Raw genomic sequence first — 26622 nt, forward strand, 5'->3', positions numbered from 1 at the left:
AGACATTGGTTTTGGATACTAATCAAGTCAGTCCTTGAACTTGTAATATTTTGCTTGACTTCCAGCTGCAGCAGGGGCCTTACCTGAGCTCCACATTGCCCATGGCCTCAAAGTTGGATGGCCACTCAGCCAGAAGCAGCTGCACACAGAAAGAAAGGAGGAGACATTAATGCATGCATAAGTTTTATTCTCCATCAAGCAGCAACTATGTCTCACACACACTAAACCCACACTGACCCCAGTGCCATCCATATAGTGACAAATACCCACAACTAAGCCTGACAACACTAAACTACACAACACAGCCTGTGCTTCCAACACTACCTGCTGATGGGCTTCCACACATATACAGCTGTGTCCGGATCACAACTGCATAATGTGCTTCCACATACCAACACTGGTGCAACAGCCTGGAAATAGCAAACATACACTCTAAACCTAGTTGGATCCCAGTGCCCCCCCAAACTAATCTAAGTCCCATCTAAAGTGCATTAAAGACAAAAGCAGGCACTTCCTTCTTTCTGATTTTAATACAAACATTCTCTCACTCAGACATGGATGCATGCATACTGGTAGAAACACTGCACAATGTGGCCTTCATGCACCTGGTCTCAAAGGGTCCTCTGGATCAGCTCCGCCCACCTGCAGCAAAAGCCTCAAAAGCTTCATCTAAGCTGGAGCCCCACTCAGCCAGATGCAGGCACCTGCTGAACACAAAGGAACAAAAAAAACTATAAAAGAAACCCCACAACAAACAACCAGCAAGATATAACAGAATCGTTCAATGCAGAAATATTGAGCAATGTTTGCTAACATGCATCTTCTCATGGTCCTCTTGATCAGCTCCTCCTTCCTGCACAACTAGTGATGTTATGCTCGACACAGTATCCATCTTTTGAAGCCAAAGCCAAGCTGCTGATCTCTGGATCAGCAGCTCCTCCATCCTGCACAACACACAAAGAAACTCACTCAACATTAGCCACAGGTGCTAGGCAAGTCAAACATCTTACATTTCCACATGCAGCAGGGGGCGTACCTGGGCTCCACACTGGCCATGGCCTCATCCAAGCTGGAGTCCCACTCAGACAGATGCAGCTACCTGCTAAACGCACACAGACAAATACATGTTAAAATGTAGAAACACTGAGCAAGGATCAAGGATCAAGGAACTTTATTGTCATACCAGGACATTTGCATGTTATGGTACAAAATTGGTACTCAGGTCCCAGTTTTAAGCCATCAACAAGAGCAAAATATAAATATAAGGGCATTAGAATAGAAGAAATAAATATAAACATTAGAGAAATACAATAAACAGAGCAATGTTGACTTATGTGCTTTCTCTTACCCTCTGGTGATTCCCTAGAGCAGCTCATCCTTCCTGCCGAGAAGGCACATGCACACACACACTTTTGATATTAAAACTAGAATTTTCAACATTCAGCAACACTTCAAAGTGCAGCTGAGGGCCCACACTGGCCATGGCCTCACCCACACTGCTGGACACACACCCTATACCGAACCCAGGGCCATCCACACCAAGTTACCCACAATTAAGCCTGACAACAGGACCCCCAACTCAACTCAACCCAACACTATCTGCTGATAGGCTTCCACATATACACAGTTGTGTCCAGATCTCAACTGCATATATGCTTCCACTTACAGACAACACCGACGCAACGGCCCAGCAAAAGCAAACACGCTCCAAAACTATGGAGGCCCGAGTTCCTTCCACACACTGAATCCATCCGCAACTAAGCCTTGCAAACACTTGGCCAGTCCCAAACTCCAAAGCGCCTATACTGGTTACAAAGCCCATCTCAACCGAGCTAAAGACACAAGCCTGCACTTGCAACACTCAGATCACACACGCATAAGCGTAGGGCCGATGAGCGGCGATTTCTCCCGCCAAGCGCGGCGCTTTCTCCCGCCAAGCGCAGCACATAAACAAACATGTTAGCCTCTGGTCACAAATCAACTCAAGCTCTGCATTTTAAACGTTCTGTGTGGGCCTTACCTGGCCTCCACGTCCGCCATTTTTCCTCTGGACTGCTCCGGACATGTGAACCTCATTTCTCGGGCTCACGCTGAAGTTCCAGCTCCACTAGGCCTGAATCGTCTCTCTTCTCTCAGCCACAGCTTTCACTGTGCACCACAAAGCACAATAACAAATAACCCGTTAAACATGAACACACAGGCTTCTTCTGTCTACTGGTAACGAGTTCAGTTCGGTCCACTAACCAGAAAAAGAGCTTCGACAAAACAGAGCCACACGAACGTATCGCGTATTCACCCGAGAAACTCGAGCAAGTGTTACCCCAACGCCTTTTAAGCCCCACTACATAAAATTCTGCCCTGCTATTGGCTGAGCCCTCTCCTCCCCGGTCACATGGGTGTGATTTGCGCATGGGCAAAAGGTGCAACGGATTTTTGGCGCGGCTCAAACTGGACTCTGATTGGACGGGACTAATGGCGGAAGTGGTAGGAGGGACCTGCGGTGACTGCCCTCTTAAAGCAGCAGTAACGTCTGAATGGGAGTCCAACACAGAACAGGTGTTTGAAATGGTCACAGGTTGCCAGGGGTTCATTTTCAGTCTGACTCCATCCAACCAGAATCAGTTTTATTGGCCAGATTTATGCATATACACAAAAACAAAAAAGGAATTGGACTTCGGCTTTCCTTTGCTCTCTGGAACTGCAGAACAACACAAACAACAGAACAACTTCTTTTTTTTTTTCCCCCACAAATACCAATAGTGTAGTGGGTCAGTCTGAATCTGGATAATGCAAACTATATATATATATATGTGTGTGTGTGTGTGTGTGTGTGTGTGTGTGTGTGTGTGTGTGTGTGTGTATATGTGTATGTATGTATGTATATCATATATATCATATATCATATAAGGTGTGTTCAAAAGCAAACAACGTCAACCAGTGAATCTGCTGTTAATTGTCTTCCAACATGGTCATTATAACCATGTTACAATATGAAGTAGTATCAACAGTTTACCAAAAGCTCCCTACTTAAATTTCTTTCAAAGGTGTGTGTCACCTGTGGCCTTCCCATCACAACTACTCAGCAAAATCTCCAGTTATGTTTTTGCTCCACACATACACACAGAGTGAGCTCTCAGTAGGAAGAGCTCACTTGATTTTACTTTTATTAGTGTTTAAGGTTCATGAGGCATGTCTTATTGTTTCAGTTCATGCACAGTAAAACTGTCAAATCCATTCAACAGTCCTCATTGGGAAATGTGTCTGCAAAAGAGTTAAGAAATATCAAAAGAGGCAACACAACAGAGTTTATTTGGACTTTTACACACATAATAAAGACCTCAAAACAAATAAAGTCTCATTAAAAGACATCATACAATCACAATCTAAAGAAAAAATGAAGTAAACTTACAAAAAAACAGTACACAAAATACACACAGTAAAAACTATACAATATGCTAATTTACATGATGTTGGAGGGGTGAAGAGTAGGATCCTGTGGGAGAGAGAAAAAACATGGACAAATGAAATGTTAGACCAGACCAGTCCACAACTAAACAGTAATTGTCACACTAAAGAATACAAATTGATCATATGATCAGTGACTACATCAGACACATCATTAGCTGATATATGTGAAAATATGCATTTAGCTGTTTTTGTAGGACACAGACGTCCTTAGGTTGATAGCAAGCTGGGGGAAAATACAAAAACTCAAAACCTAAACATCAACATCATCATCATCATCATCATCATCATAAAGAGGAGGAATCCAATCAGTAAATAAATCAGTTGGGTTTTCAACATCTGACAGAAGACGAGTCTCAGCCAGAGAGGCCATCTGGTGTGTGATTGACCTATAGACCTTACAATGACACTTCTAATGCAGGGAATAATACAACATCCAATCAGACTGAACACACTCGCACCAATAAGGATACCAGTGATTCCTTGCAGTAGCAATGAATGGGCATAAAATGACATCTGTAGCACGACAAGATTCAAACCTCAGCTATGGCTTTCACCACCTCCAACTCCAAATGCGTGTCGGGCAGTCCCATTAAACTGCAGCACAAAGTTTTAAGATAAGATAAGATAAGATAAGAAATCCTTTATTAGTCCCTCAGTGGGGAAATTGCATTCAGCAACAGCAGGGGTACAGTACAGTAAGTAAATATAAGTAAGAGGCCAATATGGCTGGAACAAGATTAAATAGGCACTATTCCAATAACAGAATAACTAAGAACTAAAACTAAGAAAGATCTGTAGTATGTACATACATAAATATGAGATGGGCATAGTTATGAGATGAGGATTAATGTTGCACATGATATTGCACTAATAATTGAATTTGCACATTGATATTGCACTGATATTTCACTGGAGTTTCGGAATTGTTATCATGTTCGTGTGTTAATGCTCATTATAGAGTCTGACAGCAGCAGGAAGGAAAGATCTTCTAAATCTCTCCTTCACACACCGAGGGTGGAGCAGTCTGTCACTGAAGCTGCTCTGCAGAGCTGACAGGACGTCCTGCAGGGGGTGGGACTCATGGTCCAGCATAGATGACAGTTTTGCTAGGACCCTTCTGTCCCCGACCTCTCGCACTGAGTCCAGAGGACAGCCCAGAGGACAGCCCAGGACAGAGCTGGACTTCCTGATGACTTTGTCCAGCTTCTTCCTCTCCTTCTCGGTTATGCTGCTGCTCCAGCAGACGACACCGTACAGGATGGCTGAAGCCACCACAGAGTCATAGAAGGTCTTTAGGAGTGTCCCCTGCACACCAAAAGACCGCAGTCTCCTCAGGAGGTAGAGCCTGCTCTGCCCTTTCCTGTACAGTGCGTCAGTGTTGTTAGACCAGTCAAGTTTGTGGTTTAGGTGAACACCCAGGTACTTACAAGAGTCCACTCTCACAATGTCCATTCCCTGGATGTTCACCGGTGAGGGGGCAGACTGGTGTCTGCGGAAATCCACCGCCATCTCCTTGGTCTTCCCTGCGTTGATGAGGAGGTGGTTTGGCCGACACCAGTCCACAAAGTCCTGCGTCACCCCTCTGTACTCTGTACTCTGCATCATCGTCATCACTGATCAGGCCGACGATAGCAGAGTCATCAGAGAACTTGAGCAGGACACAGCCGTCCGTGTTGTGTCTGAAGTCTGCAGTGTAGAGGGTGAAGAGGAAGGGCGCAAGCACCGTGCCCTGGGGAACACCCACACTGCAGGTCAGGGGGTCAGACACACAGTCCCGAGCTCTCACAAACTGGGGCCTGTTTGTGAGGTAGTCCAGGACCCACTCTGCCAGCTGTGAGTCCACTCCAGACTGCACCAGCTTGTCCCTCAGAAGCACAGGCTGAATGGTGTTGAATGCGCTGGAGAAATCAAAGAATAGAATCCTCACAGCGCTGCCAGGCTTCTCCAGGTGAGTCAGGGCACGGTGCAGCAGGAAGATCACAGCGTCCTCCGCTCCGATCCCGGGTCGGTAGGCGAACTGCAGTGGGTCCATCGCTGAGCTCACCTCAGCCCGGAGGTGACCCAGGACCAATCTCTCCAGTGTCTTCATCAGATGTGATGTGAGGGCAACCGGCCTGAAGCTGTTAGGATCCCTAGCATGCGGTGTTTTAGGCACTGGTACCACACAGGAGGTCTTCCATAGCTGTGGTACCATCCTCAGCTTTAGGCTCAGGTTGAAGACTTGCCCCATAATCCCACACAGTTCCTCTGCACAGGATTTCAGGAGCCTGGAGCTGATGCCGTCTGGTCCAGCTGCCTTTCGTGCCTTGATTCTCCTCAACTCTCTCCTCACCTGGGCAGGTGTGAAGGACAGTGGAGGGCTGGGGGGGCTGCTGAGTCCATGGGGCAGTGAAGGAGTAGTGAGGTGTGAGCAAGAGGTGTGAGACAAAGGGGTGTGGGGGGCAGTAGGAGTGGGGCATTGTCCAGTTGAGCTGGAGGTGTGAAGGGCTGCATGCCTGGGGCATTGTCCAGTTGACGAGGTGTGGGGCAGCTGCATGGGGGGAGTAGTGGGTGGCTGGTCAAACCGAGTGAAGTGATGGTTCAAGTCGTTTACCCACTGCAGGCCCCCCTCAGCCTGGGATATTTCTTGCAGAAAATCCTCTTCTGGTCCTGCTTTCTAGTGAAATTCGTGCAGAGATTTCTGTAGAAGAAAGGCCTTGTTTAGCCGTGGCTAAAATAATCTGTGAGGTTCCAAAGACATTTTGGTTTGCTTGTGAAAAAGAAGATGAAAACAAATGGATGCCAATAATTATGTCCATCATATGTTTTATGTCTGTAAATTTTATTTCACTATATGGAAGCATTTTTGTTGTTGTTCAATAACTCTGGACATTTTATTAAATATTCTGATTCTACAAAACTGCTTGATTTCCATTTATTTCTGAAGCTATTCTAAACTCTACTTAAAATTCAGCAGTGCCAATAACTTTGAGCAGGACTGTAAATAAAAGAACATATTTATTAACATGACATAATCAATACACAAACAAATTTGTCAAAAGTCCTGAACATAGACACTTTCAAAAAATCCAAAATATACATTTCTTGTATCTTGTGAACAGCTATATCACAGTCCATCAGCCAACAGCCCACCATACAAATCAAGTGACAATTAACGAGGCATCAGCTCCGAGCCTATGCATGGTAATGTTATCAGGATGTTAGCATGGACTCTGCAGGCTGTACCAGAGGCACATGCTTTAACACACAGTGTGAAGTATCCATGCTGTGTAGTGAATAAAACAGTAGAACTATAGATAACAAGTACACTGATTAAGACAGAGCATTCACCTGGGTCTTCTTCATGCAGCATAGCACATATGTTTGTCATGATGTAAACCAATAAAGAAGAAAACAGGGCAAAGAAAAAATGAAATGAGAAATGTTCTCTTGCATTGTAATGTTTGTCTAAGAACCATCTTCAGTAGTTTCAGCCACAAAGTGATCATGAGTACTTCAGTGCTGTAAAAGCAGAAAATCTAATAGTACCTATTCACATACAGCCCCACTTTAAAGGTGTGACTGTAGAGAGCGTTTGTAGCCGTGGAATAACTGAAGCAGGCACACACACACACAAAAGCCAGCACACAGGCTAAACAGGGCTGAGGTCAGAAGACCAAGTCTCCCCACCACAAACCGTTAAAAAAATAAATTAATTAAAAATTAAAAAAATAAAAATACATGGAGTTAACCATTCACTTATATTGTCTGTAAATTTGAATGTTGCAACAAGCATTTGGATTTAGTTCCAAAACCTCCACACTACCAGAGATTCAATTCTGCTGGGGAAATGCTGAACCCTGGAATCACCCTGTAAAATATCAATGAAGAGTTTGTTTTTAGTTGTGAAATCCACAGAGGTTAGACCCTCCAAATCCCCAGCAAAAACAATAGAGAAAACAGTCCAGGCTGGACAGACCTCAGAACTTCAGCGTCCCCCAAATGCCCAGGTTCATGGTGTCGATCACTTGATGGACTACAGGTTTGTTTAGAAACAGCTGTGAGTGATATGGAGAAAATCCACACTGACAATTATTTCTTTTAGGGGGGAAATATTTTAAAACCTCAGGTAAACTTACGACATGTAATATGTGAACGTCATTTGATGCCAGCGTAATAAAAGTAAAAAAAAAAAAAAAAGAATAACATTACAATATATATATAATTTTATATTTCAATGAGGTTATATATTGGGATGTAAAACATTTTTTGGAAATAAATAAAATGAATCACTTGGGGCCCCAAGGCTCATTTTTGCCCCACAAGGCTAATCCAGCACTGACAACAATGACTTTCCATATGTGTAAAAACAGCTGGTATTTAGTTCTAAATGAATGCACTACCAAGAAATACCACCAACCCACATGTACACAGGAGCAATGTTCAATTCATGTCCATCTGAAATAATGACAGCACCACACAGACGGCTGGTCTGATTGAAAAAACAGTGATACAGACGTCTGCTGCTGAGGGTCCACGTTAACTGTGTGAACCAATCACAGTCGGAAATCCAACGTATATGTGGTGGAAAAATACTTTCCTCCTTTGGAGAAGTGAAATAGAATTCTTTAGACAGTTATTGTCTTTTGATGCTTTATTATAAAATAAGGTTTACAGAGTAATCCATTTGTGCAGAAAGGACAGAGCTCACGCAGCATCAAATGCTACAGAGGTCTGACCCCAGGTTACAAGTTCCAAGAGTACTTATGCCTGTTTCTCACATACCAGCATGGCAAGGATGGCAGGGAGACAAAATAATCTGAAGGTCAACAAATAGAGATAAGTTGTGCTCGGAGACACCGGAGACATAACAGGTGTCCTCACAAAGTACAGTAAACAAAGTACATTAGGCCACTACAGGTCATGTTATATGTACTTCACCCAGAATTGAATATACGAGTTCATGGGAATATACGAATACTTGATAAAAGAGTATATGGTTATATGATAAATTGACATTACAATTCCCCCTTTGGCCATAAAATGGCCACACCAAAGTATATACAAATTGATCATATGATCAGTGACTACATTCCTTTGGGTTTAAGTAAACACATCATTAGCTTATAAATGTTAAAATATGCATTTAGCTGTTTTTGTAGGACACAGACGTCCTTAGGTTGATAGCAAGCTGGGAAAAATACAAACAGTCAAAACATCAATATCATCATCATCACAAGTCTCAGCCAGAGAGGCCATCTGGTGTGTGACTGACCTATCAATAGACCTTACATTGTTGCTCTTGTTGGTGACACAGAGCTTTACTCTGTAGTCACTTGGTTGGAGCTTGGCATGCTACTGGTGGAGGAGGGCGCTCTTTCACCCCTCACTCTTATATTGCAGACGGTTCCACCGCAGCTGCAGGTTAGGGGCAGCGCACGGCGTGCACCCCAGTTGTCTTCCTCACCGTCTGGATGAGTCAGTTTTCCCTAGACCGTTATTCTGGGTCTAAAGAATTTATGTGGCCTCCTTTGCTTTGATTCTCTGGTGGCTGGTTGTCGGCCTTTGGTTCAGGAACCCGTTTGCAGTGGCTGGCGTGTACCCATGCGGCCTTCTCCGCAACCTTTCCAGCTGTCTCAGTGGTCAGCAGAACCTGGAACGGGCCCTGGAATCGCCTTGGTTTCCAGTGACGGCGTCTGTGGTCTTTGATGAGAACCCAATCTCCAGGCTGTAAGTTGTGGAGGACTGCTGTGGCTGCAGATGGCAGGGCACTTTTCACCTGTGAATGTAATGCTGATAAGGTTGTAGACAAGTTGGCACAGTATCTCAACATAGCATCATCACATGCACCTGTGGTAAGGGGAGGGCGCCTAACTGGACCTACTGGATGATATGAACAATGATGACGTCTGTCAAACCCAAGATAGTCTGACACTTCTTTCAGGGCTTGGTTGACAAAACCTGGTCCATTGTCACTGCTGATGACTGAAGGAATTCCCCACCTAGGAATAATTTCAGTTAGCAGTGCTTTAGCCACAGCTCCAGCATCCTGTTTGGAAGAGGGGAAAACTTCAACCCATTTGCTGAACATGTCAACAATTACAAGACAGTGTCTTTTCCCTTCACTTGGTGTTTGTTCAATGAAATCCATCATTAAATGACCAAAGGGTTTGTCAGGAGGTGGATGACCAGCAGGTGGCATATGAAGAGCCCCTGATGCATTGTTGGCTGCACAAATGATGCATTTCCTGCAAAAGTCCTGTGCAAAAGTTGAAAAAGCACGTGTGTACCATGATGAATTAACAGCAGCACACATTCCCCCTTTGCCCACATGGTCTCTCCCATGGGACAGTTTAGCATAACAGTGGAAAAGAGCACGTGGCAAACAAGGTTTGTTATCTGGACCCATCCACACTGAGTCTTTAAATGTGGCACCTGATTTTGACCACATGGTGGAAAGAGACTGCAGAACAGAAACATCAGCAGGTGAGCAGGTGTCAGGAGTGTTAGACAACATCAAACAGTTAACCGTGAAAGGTGAAGCAGACAATGCAGCAGCTTTAGCGGCTGCATCTGCTGCAGCATTTCCTGTAGAAATAGAGTCAGAACTGTTAGTGTGAGCTTCACATTTGATCACAGAGATGGATGCTGGAAGGAGGATGGCATCTAGCAATGCAGACACAAGTTTATGGTGTGAGATGGGCTTGCCAGAAGATGTAAGAAATCCTCTATGTGGCCAGAGGGCCCCACAATCGTGCACCACTCCAAACGCATAACGCGAGTCTGTGTAAATATTCACAGTTTTACCTGAAGCCAGTTTACAGGCTTCAGTCAGAGCTACAAGTTCTGCAGCTTGTGCTGAAAAGTGTGGTGGCAGTTTGCCACTGAGCAAAATGTCATGTGGTGTCACTATTGCAAAACCCACTGGAGCAGCACCTGGGTCCACGTTGCGAGACGCCGAACCGTCCACAAACAGCTCCATGTCTGCATTTGGTATGGGCTGAGTGGAAAGATCTGGTGTGGGTGTGCAAACTTCATCAAGAATATGAAGACAGTCATGTGCTTCTCCATCTGCTGCAGTTGGGAGGAGAGTTGCTGGATTAAGTACACTGCATCTTTTAACAGTAATGTTAGGCATATCAAGCAAAGTAGTGTGATATCTTAACCAGCGCTGTGCAGAGAGATGAGAGGTCTTCTGTGTGTGCAGAATGTGAGCAACAGCATGAGGAACCATAAGAGTCAAATCTCCATAACCTACAATATCACGTGATGCAACCACAGCCTTCTCTGCTGCAGCTACAGCACACAGACAGAGAGGGAGACCAGCGGCAACAGCATCAAGCTTGGTGGAAAAATAAGCTACAGCTCTCAGTCTACCCCCATGTTCCTGTGTCAAAACAGAGGACATGTATCCGTCCTTCTGGACAACAAATTGAGTAAAGGGAAGGTCAGGGTTTGGCAGTCCCAGTGTGGGAGCAGCCTTTGTCAGTTTGGTCAGTCCAGGTCAGTTTGTCATGTGCACAAAGATTGTTTCCATGAATCATGGAAGAGAGAGCTGCCTCTCTCTGAATAATTTAGTATCCACTGTCTGCCATATGACGTCATGCCTAAGAAACTCATCATTTGCTTTTTGGTGATTGGTTTTGGTACAGATTGAACTGCTTCAATACGTTTGTGAGAGAGAGATTTGCCCTCTGCTGTGATCACATGTCCCAAATATGTAACACAAGTCTGAACAAACTGCAGTTTTGACAAGCTAGCTTTATGGCCATTGTTTGCTAGGTGTTTTAGCAATGCTATTGTATCTGTTTTACATGCTTCCTGTGATGGACTACAAATCATCAACATACTGTAACAAGACAGAACCTAAAGGCAAATGGAGGCTCTGTAAACTGTCACGCAGTGCACTGTGGAATACTCCAGGACTTTCTGAATATCCCTGTGGACAGCGAGTCCAAGTGTAGCCCTTACCATCAAAAGAAAACGCAAAGCAGAATTGACTGTCTGGATGAACGGGAACGGAGAAAAAAGCATTTGTGAGATCAATGACAGAGAAATGAGCAGCATTAGGTGGAATTAATGACAGAATTGTATGTGGATTTGAAACTTGAGGCACGTGCGGATGTATTGCAGCATTTACTGCTTGCAAATCTTGCACAAGTCGCCACTCAGTGGGTTGATCTGCGTCTGGGATTTTCTTAACCGGAAAAATTGGTGTTCTGACAGGGGAGTCATCGCACGGAACTATAACTCCAGCCTTTAAAAGTGAATCAAAAACAGACCTGATACCTTTTAGTGCTTCTGGTTTCAATGGATATTGTCTCATGCATGGTCTGTACTCTGATTTTGGGTGAACTACAAGAGGTGTGGCTCCCTCAATAAGCCCCACGTCATATTTGTGACACGCCCACAAACAGGGCGGCACCTCAGATAGTTCAGCCATGTCAACTGATGTGTCATGTAAAAGCATGCAAGGTGTGGTGTGTGTATTAGGAATCAAACAAATGGTTCTGTCAACAAAGGCAGTAGATGGAAGTTTTGTTTTCTATACATCAGCCCTTTCACTGTACAGTGTTCTGGGATCCCCATTCATGGGCCTGAAATCAGAGAGGGTCTGTTGTCTGCGGAGCCATGGTCCCATATCCTGCCATGTCCAGTGGGCAGGTTTTGCCAGCGACACGTGTGGAGACGCACCATCAAACAGTTCATCTTGTGAACGAGAGACAGATACAGAGACAGCAGCAGCCTTCTTTGTCCAATAAATACATGTCATATTCAATTTCTCCACTTCAAGTGGCTTTCTGTTCCAAACTTTCTCAAACCTTTCACCTGACCCTTCTGAAACATGTGCTGTGCAGTGTAGTGAATCAGGTGATATGTCCTGTAGTGTGTGAGCAAAGCTGGTCTTCATTGCAAGCAGTGTGTGTGTGTGTGTTAATGTGTGTGTGTTACCTCCTGTAGTCTGTGAGTCAGTGTTGCTGTGGTCAGATTGCTCCTCTCCTCCCGCCCCGTCCCGCCCTCACTTTGCAGCAGCTGTAGTCTGCACAGAGCCATTCTTCTGAGGACAGTCTTTAGCCCAGTGTCCTTGCTGATGACAGTCAAAACAGATGTTGGGGTCATATCGCCAGTGTCCATCTCCACCGTATTCACGTTCTCGTCCCCGACCTCCATGTGGCCGGCCGTGGCCACATCCTTGTCCGCCAGCCACAGGTTGAACACCCCTGTACATGGTCAAGGCTGCTGTGTGTAGGTCCTCGTTGACTTTGTCTGTCTTTCTCCTCTGTTGATAGTGGTCTCAGCATGTACAGCGTGTTGTCTGAGATCATTTAATCAAGCTTTGTCCCTTATTGCCAGATGTGTTCTCACCCAGCTGTGGGAGTTCTTCTCTCTGCTGTGACACAGTCCTGGTCTGTAAAGCATCAGGTTTAGATGTGGTTGAATCAGGGGATGAGGATGATGTTGGTGGAGGTGATGAAGTTTCTGTTAGACGTCTGGAGGATCCTTCCTGTTCCCAGATCCCCACCAGGCTCATGTGGCAGTGGAGGTGCGGTCGGAGGGCAGGAGTTGAGGTCACGATCCACCTTGACATATTGACTCACAGAGAACAGAAGGACAAGGTGTATTAGTTTTTTTTTCCATAAGGAATGTCATGTACTTTTGTGTTTGTTTCTTTTCCCTACTGCTTCCTCTATCCACACTTTCATTGCTTTTTTGTTCTTTTCAATCTCCAAAGAAGTATACAACGTGCTAGTGTGTCCAGATTGTTTTTTGTCCTTTTTTCGTGTTTGTGCTCTTAATCTTCTCCTTCTTTCCCTCTCCTCTGCTTCTTTTCTCCACATGCTATATACCTTCCAGTCTGCTTTAAACTGTTCATGCTTCTCTGGTTTACGTTTGGACAACGCTGCATGCTGCTCTGCACTTTTTTTTTCCTTTTGCCTCCAAACATGTCTTCAATTGATTCAATTGTCTCAGGCTAAAGCTGCCATTTCCTGGAAACCCCAAATCAACCCATTGTTTGAACTGATTCATGCTTCCAGGATTTTTCTCCATCATCAGTTTTATTATTGGTGGGAGGATTTTGGGAGTTGGCTCCACTTTGGACTTCACCTTACCTCACCTTACTCTGACTTTTACCCATCCTTTATCTCTGATTATTTTGTCTCTTGTATTCACAGAATAAACTGCTCCACTTTTTCAAGCAGATACACCAGAAATCCTCAAATACTACAATAATAACCAAGACACGTCTGTCTGCAAGTGCTTATGCGAGATATACCGGTTTAATTCCCTGATTAACTCTGCAAACTTTCACAAGCAACATCAAGACACTTCTCACCGTGTGTGATTCTTTCCCCTTAAATCCTTCGGGATTGGAGCGATGACCGGGCTCTGTCTGAGGACAGCTTCTCACCCACAGGGAGGAATCTTTCTTTGCAGCTGGATTTTCTGTCTTTCCAACAGAGTCCAGATCACACGTCCAATCCCATCCTCGTCGCCACGTTTGTGGTGGAAAAATACTTTACTCCTGATGAGAAGTGAAATAGAATTCTTTAGACAGTTATTGTCTTTTGATACTTTATTATAAGATAAGGTTTACAGAGTAATCCATTTCTGCAGAAAGGACAGAGCTCACGCAGCATCAAATGCTACAGAGGAGCTGCTGATCTCTGGATCAGCAGCTCCTCCATCCTGCACAACACACAAAGAAACACACTCAACATTAGCCACAGGTGCTAGGCAAGTCAAACATCTTACAACATTTCCACATGCAGCAGGGGGCGTACCTGGGCTCCACACTGGCCATGGCCTCATCCAAGCTGGAGTCCCACTCAGACAGATGCAGCTACCTGCTAAACACACACAGACAAATACATGTTTAAATGTAGAAACACTGAGCAATGTTGACTTATGTGCTTTCTCTTACCCTCTGGTGATTCTCTAGAGCAGCTCATCCTTCCTGCAGAGAAGGCACATGCACACACACACTTTTGATATTAAAACTAGAATTTTCAACATTCAGCAACAATTCAAGGTGCAGCTGAGGGCCTACACTGGCCATGGCCTCACCCACACTGCTGAACACGCACCCTATACCCAACCCAGGGCCATCCACACCAAGTTACCCACAATTAAGCCTGACAACAGGACCCCCAACTCAACCCATGCTGCCAACACTATCTGCTGATAGGCTTCCACATATACACAGTTGTGTCCAGATCTCAACTGCATATATGCTTCCACTTACAGACAACACCGACGCAACAGCCCAGCAACAGCAAACGCGTGCTCCAAAACTACGGATGCCCGAGTTTCTTCCACACACTGAATCCATCCACAACTAAGCCTTGCCAACACTTGGCCAGTCCCAAACTCCAAAGCGGCTATACTGGTTACAAAGTAGTGCTGCACAATTAATCTAATCGCAATCGCGATGTCACGCTGTGCGATTACGTAACCGCATAAAAGACTGCGATTTAATGTCATGTTCAATGTAAAGCAATGTGGAGTAATTGACGGCACATCCACACGCTGTGGGCAGCCGCAGGTATGGTCACGTGACTACCCGGCTTTCGGCAAACAGTAGTGAACGACATGGACGCTGAGGAGGAACATGAGGGACAAGCAGAGCTGGTAGGGAAAAAAAATGCTACTTCTGTTGTATGGCGATACTTTGGATTCAGGTATCACGACCCTGAACAGCAAGACGTGCTGTGTAAAACCTGCAAAGCTAAAGTCGCTACGTCTCCAGGTAATACGACCAATCTCTATCAACATTTGAGACAACAGAAAAATTCGATGAGCGCATGCAAATAAAAGCCCAACCAAGTAACGTGAAAGATAAAAGTGAAAACCGCCTGAAAGAACCACAACGTACTATCACGGATACATTTTGAAAATATCTTTATTTTCAAACTTTTTTTTATTTTTTGATATTAAGTTATTTGGAACAAACAGTCTGTAATCTTCAGGTTTTGTATTTTTGTGTGTGTCGTGTATGTTTTGAGTTGAGAAATACACAAACTATCATTATTCTGTGTTGTCCCTGATATTCAAGCAAGTGGACTCATGACACCATTCATTTAGAATATCGTAATCGCAATATTGTCCACAATAATCGCAATCGCACATTTTCATCAAATCGTGCAGCACTATTACAAAGCCCATCTCAACCGAGCTAAAGACACAAGCCTGCACTTCAACACTCAGATCTCTCTCACACATACATAAGTGTATGCTTAAGTTCTAGCTCCACCAGGCCTGAATCGTCTGAATATATATATATTTATATATATGTAAATAGTTATATAGTTATCTTTTTGCACTACCCACATTCAGACTGACCCATTGCACCATTAGTAACTGGGGAAAATAAATAAATAAATAAATAAAATGAAATAAAATTGTTGTTCCGTTGGTTGTGTGTTGTTGTTTTGTTGTTGTACTGCATGAGAGCAAGAAAAACCGGAGTCAAATTCCTTGTTTGTATGTACAAACTTGGCCAACAAATCTGATTCTGATTCTGAATCGACTCTCTGCTCTCAGCCACAGCTTTCACTGTACACCAGAACGTACAATAACAAATAACCCGTTAAACATGAACACACAGGCTTCTTCTGTCTACAGGTAACGAGTTCAGTTCGCTCCACTAACCAGAAAAAGAGCCAGCGTCACCCCTCACCTGCAAAAAAAAAAAAAAAAAAAAATCATTCTGCCCTGCTATTGGCTGAGCCCTCTCCTTCCCTGTCACATGGGTTTGTTTAGCGCATGGGCAACAGGTACGACTGATTTTTGGCGTGGCTCAAACTGGACTCTGATTGGACGGGACTAATGGGTGAAGTGGTAGGAGGGACCTGCGGTGACTGCCCTCATAAAGCAGCAGCAACGTCTGAATGGGGGTCCAACACAGAACAGGTGTTTGGAATGAGCACAGATTACCAGGGGTTCACTTTCAGTCTGACTCCATGGCTTTATGCATTAAAGACTTCAATCAGAATCAGTTTTATTGACCAGATTTATGCATACACACAAGGAATCTGACTTTGGTTTTCCTTTGCTCTCAGGCACTACAGAACAATAACACAACTACTTTTTTTCCACAAATACCAAAAGTGCAGTGGGTCAGTCTGAATCTGGATAATGCAAACTACATACATATATATATATATATATATGTGTGTGTCATTTAAGGTATGTTCAAACAAAGTCAACCAGTGAATCTGCTGTTAATTGTCTTCCAACATGGTCATTATAACCATGTTACAATATGAAGTAGTATCAACAGTTTACCAAAAGCTTCCTACTTAAATTTCCTTCAAAGGTGTGTGTCACCTGTGGCCTTCCCATCACAACTACTCAGCAAAATCTCCAGGTATGTTTTTGTTCCACACATACACACAGAGTGAGCTCTCAGTAGGAAGAGCTCACTTGATTTTACTTTTATTAGTCAGTCACTGAACTGTGGAACAAGCTACATGAAGATGTCTTTCTTCTGATGATCACTCTAGAACTTTCTACTTAGCGACTCTGTGTGGTGCTGCAGTGGGTGATATCTGACACAGAGTTCTAAATTAAAATCTCTTACAGTTACAGCAGGACCGTTGAGGATGTAAGAGCTAAACTGGCTTAAACACAGATGAACCATAGAGCATACAAATGATGTGCTAACTTACACCACAGGTACAGTGAGACACCACCAGGTATTGCTGAACGGACTCTTTCTCCACAGAGGCTGAGAGCGGTGGACGTAGCTGAGGGAGATCACCACTGGAAAATAAGGTCAGCAACAAGAGAATGTGAACAACAATGTGAGCAACAGAAGAAAGGGATTGGTTTGAATCATATAAAAAGACACGAGTAAGCTTGACCACAGCTTACAGTACAGTATTCAATATGACAGAGAGAGTTCCTACCTGTGTGTAAGACGAGGAACCCTGCCATGACCTTCTGAGTCGGCAGCAGGCCATTAGACAGCTCACTGAACCACTGAGGAGCCTCGTCTGAAGAGCTGCAGTCACACAGGAAAACTGTTACTTCATTCATCAGCTCATCGATTCTTGTGTGTCTGTTCTCACAGCTGGTACAGCTGGTGTACTTAGGACAGTGGGACAGTTAGAGACAGTGCTTCTCTTTACCTGGCTGTGAGTATGTGGCAGGTGATGGTGGTGTTGTCAGCTAAGGTGTTGTTGCCTCTGCTTAGGCAGACCTCCTGCAGCGTAAACCCAAAGGCCAACAGGTAGGCACACACTGTCAGAGCAAACTTCAACAGGAAACAGCCAAGGAAGTAGTTCTGGGTCTGGTCAAAGAGGAGTAACAGTTTAAAGGAGATTAAAAAGCACACAGAAGTACATGTATACATAACTAGTCATTCATGTTTGATCAATGGCCCCAAGTGTAGATGCAGTAAATACACAAGGTGCAGAAAGAGCAGCTGTTTGTTGTCTGTGGTATTTATCATTATCATTACTGCTTTTATGAAAGATTTCTCCTGGAATATTTTTCTAGAGACTTCATTTGACTGGAAGAAGTTTCCACTATATCACTACACAGTATGTACACTAAATGCTACTAATTAACATTATATAAATGTTTGTCTAAGCTTTAGCAGTAATAATCCAGTAAGTGAGGCTTCTAGGTTGAGTAGATTTGGAAGATCTGAGAGGCAGGATCCCACCTTTCTTGGAATGAAATCTAGGTTCTTCCCTGTGGCAACTGCCATGACTGAACTGTCTGGAGGCTTCCCCAGAAGTGACACACTGAGAACACAAATGGACCATTACTATAATGTATAAACACAGTGAAATAACACAGTGTTTTATTATGTGTGTACCTTAGAAGTGGGCAGCTGAAGCAGGACAGCCAGAGGATGTCAGTGGTGTTCATTGGAGGAGGAAGCTGAGCCAGACAGGCTAAGAACTACGGACAAACACCAGAAGCACTTCCTTCATTTATTTATTCAGAAATGTACATCACAATATTAATTAGGTCTTTAGTCTTTTAGCCTGTTAGCAATGATACACACAGAGAAATGTATTTGTACATATAAATCCATATAAATCCACATGCTCTGAGTTTGTGAAGTGCTCTCTCACCTGGATGATGACCAGACTGAGCTGACACTGCAGCAGGAAGAGGAAGCATTTGCGGATGCCATAGGTCGTGTGTCGCGCCTGGAAAAGATTCACCCAAAAAGCAAATGAATTCATATAGAAGTGTCTCGTTCTGACTTAGTGTATCTGTGTGTGTGTGTGTGTCCAACCTGCTCTATGAGCTTGACCATGCTGACGCTCTCTCCTTGGTGGAAGGTGACAGAGCAGCCCAGACTGTTGAGCTGTCCTGAGAGCCTCAGAGGAGACAGACCCTCAGCGTCTCCGTTGAAGCCTCCTCCGGTGGCATAGCCAAACGTCTCCCACAAACACTGAGACGGGTACAGAGGGTCCAGAGCGATGCTGTGGAGAGAGGACGATGAAAAATTATGTGGACTGAGAATGAGAAGTAGTTTGTTACATAATTATTGTATAATCAGTCAAAACAATGTTGCCGGACTATGGCAAGCTGTTAAAGGGTCAGTACACACAAACTAGAAAATATTTTCCCATTTACCTCTAGTAGTGAGGTATCTGTCTCCAGCTAGTACAATGGAGGTGAAAGGAATTGCATTTGTACTGGACAATAAGTTTTGGGATGGAAGTAGAAATCTCAGTGACAGGTATCCCTGAACCCTGACAAACAAGACTACAACTCTCTGCATGGCTAGATAGTATTACTATGAGTTTTCATTTTTTTAATAGCAGAAATATTGCTTCAGAATTTTTACTGGTTTTAATTGTGATAAAAATGAAAATCAACTATTTTCAACCAAGCCCTAGTCTCATTAACATTGATTTTCAAATTTGAAAAAACAGGATGTGCTTCATTAATGAGTGTATACCTGATGTCACTCTGTAGGAACAGGCGGCTGATGCGGAAATTGGCGGAGCTTCCCAGACAGCATGTAACCTCCCTGTTCTCCTGCATGATCTTCATCATCTCACACATGGCTGTGAAGAGAACTCCACTGTAAGTAAATGTCTACAGTACTCTAAAGCAAACACTGAGTATATCGAAGACACAGATCTTTCATTCTTTCCTTGAAATAAGCCTCGTTGGTTATTAATCATCGCTTTTCCTTATTAGAATCTGTTTCACCCTTGAGGGGCAGAGGAAGACAATGGAGTCAGAGGACATCTTTAAAAAGTAAGATGAAAAAGTTTTCCAAAAAAGTGGAATTACCCATAAGCAGAGTGACTCATTCTATAAAACACATAAAGAATACTCACTGTCAGGGGTGCAGTCAGTGAAGAGTGGCACCAAAAGAGGCACATTATCAATGTTCTTCAGATGAGGACGGACCTGGTGGATCCCACGAGGTAGCTTGGCCTGACAAAGGGCAGGGAGAGAAAATGATTCAGACTAATGTAAAATAATTTCAAAACAAAGCACAATTTCCTGCTGGTTACCAAAGCATAAGACAGAGGAATCTGTCTGTATTATACAGCTGCATGAAAAACAGATACTGATATTTCTCCATTGTAGCTTGAGTGGTTTTAATAAAAGGTATTGTTACCCTGTTGCAGTTCACCCAGTGTGGACTAGAAAAAACAATGTGCTGTCAGCAGAGACACAGAGAGACATCAGATTAAGGAGTCCATTTATTGTCCAAATGAAAGAGTACTATACCTTGATCACTTCATCCAACATAAACTAGATACTATCAAATGTTTATTGGAGCTTGTGTGTGTTCACCTTGCTGCGGAGCTCATCCTCCATAGAAAAGTAAACAAAGCGGATGCAAGCTGTGACCAGGGCATCGATAAGCCGGACTGTGTCCAGCCTCGCCTGGAACTGAGACGACACCATTCCCATGAAGATCTGCCCACTCAGGGCCTGGACGCAGTCCTCACGCTCCACCCCCTCACCTATACCCTCTGCACACATGACAAGGGAAGACAATCAAAGGAAAAGAGACAGGAAAATGAGTTGTGTTATTACTGTTTTATTACTTGAATTAATCCGTCCCTCCGTCACTAACTCTTACCATCTGAGCTCCAGCTGTTCCTACAGGAGTTGTATTTGGTGGAGGGCAGCTCCACTCCAGAGAAGAGGCTGGGACCGGGGGCCAGTTCTACACACTTCCCATTGAGTTGGCTTGACAGTGACACTTGCATGGGTTTGTAGGCAAAGGCTGAGCAGTAACCTGACAGACAGGCCCGCTGGTAGAAGTCCAGGACCTTCTTTCTGTAACACAAGAGCAGAGTGTAGAAATAAACACTCAGGTGGCAGCTTCTATTATTTTGTCCACCCTATTGATATCAGTGAGGGCAGGTTAAATAACAGAAACACCTCTGTATATACTGTACAGTTCAACAGCATCACAAACTGCAGCCTCCAAAATGATCAGAACGTTGAAGCAACGTCTCTAAAACAGTTTGAAGAAAACCTGAACATGATGAGCTTCATGGATAATAAAGTGGCAGCTGAGTGTAGATATGGATGATATCACCTGTGCTGTGCTTATGAAACTTTGATACTTGTGTCTGACTCAAGATTTACAGCCACAGAAGAGCGATCAGTGTGACGGCACCTGTCTGAGCCCGACAGGGGGTAGATATCAGTTCCATCCCAGAAGTCAGTGCAGGCTTCCAGGATGAGGTCAGCCGAGCCATGTGACAGCATCTGGATGTTATCTACAACAGAGAGGTTAGAGAAAGACAGTGAGAATAACATTAGCAGACATGAAAATACACAAACACGTTTTTTTTTTTAACTTGCTCATCTATTTGGTGAAGAGACAGACAAAGGACAAGTAACAGCAAAATGCACCAAGTACATATAAGAAAAAAATCAGCTCTTTTCATTAAAAACTGTAAAATAAAAGAAAACAGAGCAGTAGAACGACACAGGTTGACTGAAGTGTGTATAGACTTACTGGAGGAGGAGTCTCGTACGAACAGAGAGATGAGGTGGGACATGGGAGGCTGGCGTTTGGTGAAGTAATGAAGGTGGCGGGAGGTTAACTCCTTGGTTTTCTCTCCAGATGGCAGCTGGTACAGAGCCAAGTGGTTCTCCTGTTTGAACAGCTCCCTTGCACCGGGAGTGAATCCTGACACACAAACAGACACAGAAAGGAAAAGATGAGGGTAATAGATAATAAGACATGATCTAATTTGGTTCTGAAAACTTCTCTTTCTTCCCACAAACAGCACATCATCTGATACTGATGATCAGTTTAAATGATGTTTCACACCAACCCGGAGCCTCTGCCTACAGTGAAACACCTCAACATTGGGAAATGGCTGAATGTCTTTACTGGCCAACAACAACTCTGCACATCACTGCCATCATCTGGTGAGGAGTGGGACAGACGCTGAGTCTCAGCTGTTTAAACCTATGATTGTGATTGCTACAACCTGCTGCTTCCAGCCACTGCTGACGGGAGCTCCACAGGGGACTGTCCTGTCCCCTTTACCCTGTCCACCTCGGACTTCAGGTACGGCATTCTGACCTGCCACCTACAGAAGCTCTCAGATCTCTGCAGCTGCTGGATGCATCAGGGGGGAGGATGTGTCACCAGAGGGCGGTGGCTGGTTTTGTGGACTGGTGTGAGCTGAACCACCTGCAGCTCAGCATCAGCAAAACAAAGCAGCTGGTGGAGGACTTCAGGAGACCCAGGACTCCTGCTACTCCTCTTTTCATTAGGGGACAGATGGTGGAGGTACACGAGAACAAATACCTGGGTGTCCACTTGGACAGCAAACTGGATTTGAGCAGGAACTCGCAGCTCGCTATAGGAAGGGCCCTTCAGGGCCATTTTTTAATTATGGTTGACTTGCAGTTCAGCCAGGTGTAGTACTCCCACTCCAGTCCATCAATCCAACATAGCAGCAACTTGCTTGTAGCCTTAATTTATCATGAAGACCATGTGAGAAATAGATCTTCTCACAGTGCTCGGAAATGTAATCTATGCAAGGACTTTATTCTGGGGTAAAATGTAATCTGGAGTTCATGCTGAGTGGGATGAAAGCCAGATCAGCTTTTACCTCTGAAGAAAAATCCTCTGAACCTCTGATCACTGTGTTCTCACATGACCTAACAAAAAGCCAAACTATGAGACAAACTAGGTCATGGTATTAACAGGTGGCTCTAAACCAACCAGATGTCAAAGCAGCACCATCATTCCAAGCTCACCTATGAGCCTGGAGAGCTCACAGAGTCCCCAGGGTACGTAGACAGGCAGTACAGAGCCGTGGCTCTCCTGCAGAGCCAGGTTGGACAGGTGGTCAGAGAAGCGGCAGAGCTGCTGGGTGACGCTGGCGTTGCAGAGGTTCAGCATGATGTTGAGGCCCAGTGGCTTGAGGGAGGGCAGGTGGCACTGCCAGGAGAGATGATCAAACTGGATGCTGGTTGGGTTCTGCTGGTCCTGTGACAGGCTCAGCATCTCCAGGTGGTAGTCACACACAAAGTCCTCTGCCTCCACCTCTGGGCAGCCCATTGCAAAGTCCTGGAGACAAATAAGGGGCAGAAATGAAAAGACCAACCCATCACAACATAGCAGGAATATTAAAGTTACATCAGCTTACTGAATCAATAGCATGTTTCCTATTTTCACAACGGCTGGTACAGTTTCAGGTCTAAGCTTTACCTGGGCCTGGTCGTCCTCGCCTCCCTCAGTGTCATGGCTGAAGCTCACGTTGGATCCAGAGTGGTGTTTGGTGCGACTGTGTGCGGGCTGGCAGGAACGCCGAAGCCGGGCCGTGTCAGATGAGCGAATGCTGTCGTGTGAGGTCTCGCTCGGCTCGGGCCCCTCCCCCAGCTGGGTGGAGGACTCTGCCGGTAGACAGAGCAGAGCCTGCCCCTCCTGGGCCTGTACAGCAGTCACAGTTAGTCAGGAGTGGATACAACACTGTGCCTTATCAGGTGGTGAATTGGGGCTGCTGGTGAGGCTAAAAGGTGCCAGAGAAAACACAAACACACAACTCATCCCTGTCGTCATCCGTCTCCATTCGGCAGTAGGAGTTGACGGACAGGTCGTCTCTGAGATCATCCTGGCTGTTGTGAGGTGGTTCGACCCGTCCGCTGAAGAACAGCACGGTCTCTGGACTGGGGTTAGGCCACGACAGGATACCCTGTTTGTCCACACAACACAGCACCTACACATACACACACAATATCTGCAAATTAGACACATACTGTCCACTCAGCAACAAGTCTATAAAATGGTTTCCATGTCTATGGGCATAATGAGGGTTTCTGGCTTTTTATGGCCCAAATGTTGCCGTGGGCTACACCAGTCAATGGTAGAGTGTGTAAAAGGCTGGAAGTGTAGCACAGTGTCTGAGACTCTCCCTTTAAGACGCCAACCAGGTGTCTCCACACACAACGTAGCATCTCCTGCATAAATGAGTGCATATACACACTCAGATATATATAGTAAGCAAGAGAGCTGCTTAATACAATATATTAGAGAGGATAAACATGTCTGAATAAATAAATGCATAAAATTCATACCTATTAGTCATAAGTCATTGGTCATAAATAAAGTGACAATAATTAAAATGTAAAAAAAAATAGCTTGAAGTAATAAGGAAGAAGCTGAATTTATAGCTCTGCCTAAAAAGCCCAAACCAGCTCTAAAACAGATAAATGTCTGTATGCTTCCACCTACAGACGACACTGACACAAACAAAGACTCTAAACTTACACTGACCTCAATGCTTTTCACACACACTGAATCCATCCACAACTGAGCCCTGACAATACTCAGCCAGACCCAAACTCCAATGCACCTGGATACAGAACAAAGCCCATCTAAACTGAGCTGAAGACAGGCCTGCACTTCCAACACTCACCCTAGCACTCTCTCTCTCTCTCTCTCACACACACACACACAGAAATGAATGCATGCATGTGTAGAAACACTAAACAATGTTAACCAACATGCAACGTCTCACCTGGTCTCTCATGACCCTCCAAATAAGCTCTGCCATCCTGCAAGAGAAACACAAACAGGAAGCATCAGCACACAAACCACCTTTGAAACAGCCCTTGATTTTCTTTTTTTTTTATCCACTTACCACAAAGAGCTCTGACAACACACGAACAATTGCAGTGTGTCCCTCACTCCCACACGATGGCGCTCTTTCCTCACCAGCAGCACCTTCACTGGCTCCACCTCACATACACCTACAACACACACTCACTCACTAAAATTAGTGCATGTATAAGTGTAGAAACACTACAATGTGGCTCTTGCTCACCTGGTCTCAAATGGTCCTCTCACTCAGCTCCTCCCTCCTGCTGAAAAACACAAAGACATTGGTTTTGGATACTAATCAAGTCAGTCCTTGAACTTGTAATATTTTGCTTGACTTCCAGCTGCAGCAGGGGCCTTACCTGAGCTCCACATTGCCCATGGCCTCAAAGTTGGATGGCCACTCAGCCACAAGCAGCTGCACACAGAAAGAAAGAAGGAGACATTAATGCATGCATAAGTTTTACTCTCCATCAAGCAGCAACTATGTCTCACACACACTAAACCCACACTGACCCCAGTGCCATCCATATAGTGACAAATAGCCACAACTAAGCCTGACAACACTAAACTACACAACAGAGCCTGTGCTTCCAACACTACCTGCTGATGGGCTTCCACACATATACAGCTGTGTCCGGATCTCAACTGCATAATGTGCTTCCACATACCAACACTGGTGCAACAGCCTGGAAATAGCAAACATACACTCTAAACTAGGGGTGTGCCATCTCAGTCACCTCACGATTCGATTACGATTCACAGTGCTACGATTCGATTATTCCCCGATTATCGATGCATCTCGATTAATCTTTTTTTCCCCACATAGAATGTTTCTTTTCTCAGTTACTTGTAAAATAATGTATATTTTTACATATCGATTCATTGAAGTAAAACACGTTTATCTCTCTAAAAACAATAATAATAATACTAAAAATATATATTATGTGGCTGTACTGACATGATTCTGATTTGATTATTTTATTATGAACATGTACATGAAAAAAATATCTGTTAAAAAAAGAAAAGAAAAAATAGGGAAAGGAAATTGACAATATTTCCACTTCTATTACAATCTGATATCTTGATTTACATGTCCAGAAAGTAATCCTTTTAAATCTTATTGTATGTGCATGTCAGTCAGATTGTTTCTTATAAGGATTTTGGACACTATCCGGTCACTGCACGTATTCTTACGTTTCCAGTCAACAGTGTTGACAGAATATGCAACACTCGACGCTAACCCCTCAGTACAGAGCCGAGCAGTTCGCGTCGAGTTTCGCAGTTTTTTCGCCGACGAACACAGAGCCGTAGGCAGCCGCTTCGCCATGCTTGAATTGTTTTGAAGGGGGGCGGGCTTAGTCTGTGGAAGGGGCTTGTTGTGCCACCCAGATTTGCTTCCCTCCGTGCAGTTTTCCCCTGACACACGTTCCTCTTCCACACGAAAACAGCATTGCACTCAAATTATGTCAAATTCCGCGATATTCCGCGTTAAAAATAGATTCAGATTTAATAGATTAATAGGTTTTAATCCAATTCCGCGATTCAGTGATCGCGGAAATCACAGGGCCCTATAATATGTCCGGGGGGCACGCGCTACTTTTTTTTCGTTCCGACCGCTGCATTTTCCTTCCGTTATTAAAAGAATCGATTTTTGAACATTTATGAATCGATTCTGAATCGTCAAGTGTCGCGTCACGATTAATCTATGAATCGGGCACACCCCTACTCTAAACCTAGTTGGACCCCAGTGCCCCCCCAACTAATCTAAGTCCCATCTAAAGTGCATTAAAGACAAAAGCAGGCACTTCCTTCTTTCTGATTTTAATACAAACATTCTCTCACTCAGACATGGATGCATGCATACTGGTAGAAACACTGCACAATGTGGCCTTCATGCACCTGGTCTCAAAGGGTCCTCTGGATCAGCTCTGCCCACCTGCAGCAAAAGCCTCAAAAGACTCATCTAAGTTGGAGTCCCACTCAGCCAGATGCAGCTACCTGCTGAACACAAAGGAACAACAACAAAAAAAACAACAATAAAAAAACAATAAAAAAAATGATATGTGCCTCCAATAGTGGAGGCACACATAATGGTTGATTCCCAG

The 26622-nt window shown here is 44.4% G+C and overlaps 1 protein-coding gene across 1 annotated transcript; it reads right to left on the reverse strand.

The window, feature by feature from the left end:
* Positions 1–1348: 1348 nt before the first annotated feature.
* LOC121175605 (transmembrane protein 94-like) lies at positions 1349–26480 on the reverse strand. Its single transcript, XM_041029414.1, has 18 exons — positions 26454–26480; positions 23454–23609; positions 23126–23347; positions 22672–22984; positions 21413–21586; positions 21068–21170; positions 20522–20721; positions 20230–20411; positions 19764–19863; positions 19376–19484; positions 18704–18893; positions 18537–18614; positions 18275–18360; positions 18119–18200; positions 17580–17740; positions 17358–17452; positions 17118–17211; positions 1349–1381 (listed from the first exon to the last, which is right to left on the reverse strand). Exons 1-18 carry the CDS (start codon positions 26478–26480, stop codon positions 1363–1365), a joined length of 2391 nt encoding a protein of 796 aa, XP_040885348.1. The 3' UTR covers positions 1349–1362.
* Between the last annotated feature and the right edge of the window lie 142 nt (positions 26481–26622).

The sequence above is a fragment of the Toxotes jaculatrix genome, chromosome 21 (assembly GCF_017976425.1).
Source record: "Toxotes jaculatrix isolate fToxJac2 chromosome 21, fToxJac2.pri, whole genome shotgun sequence".
Classification (NCBI taxonomy): Eukaryota; Metazoa; Chordata; class Actinopteri; family Toxotidae; genus Toxotes; species Toxotes jaculatrix.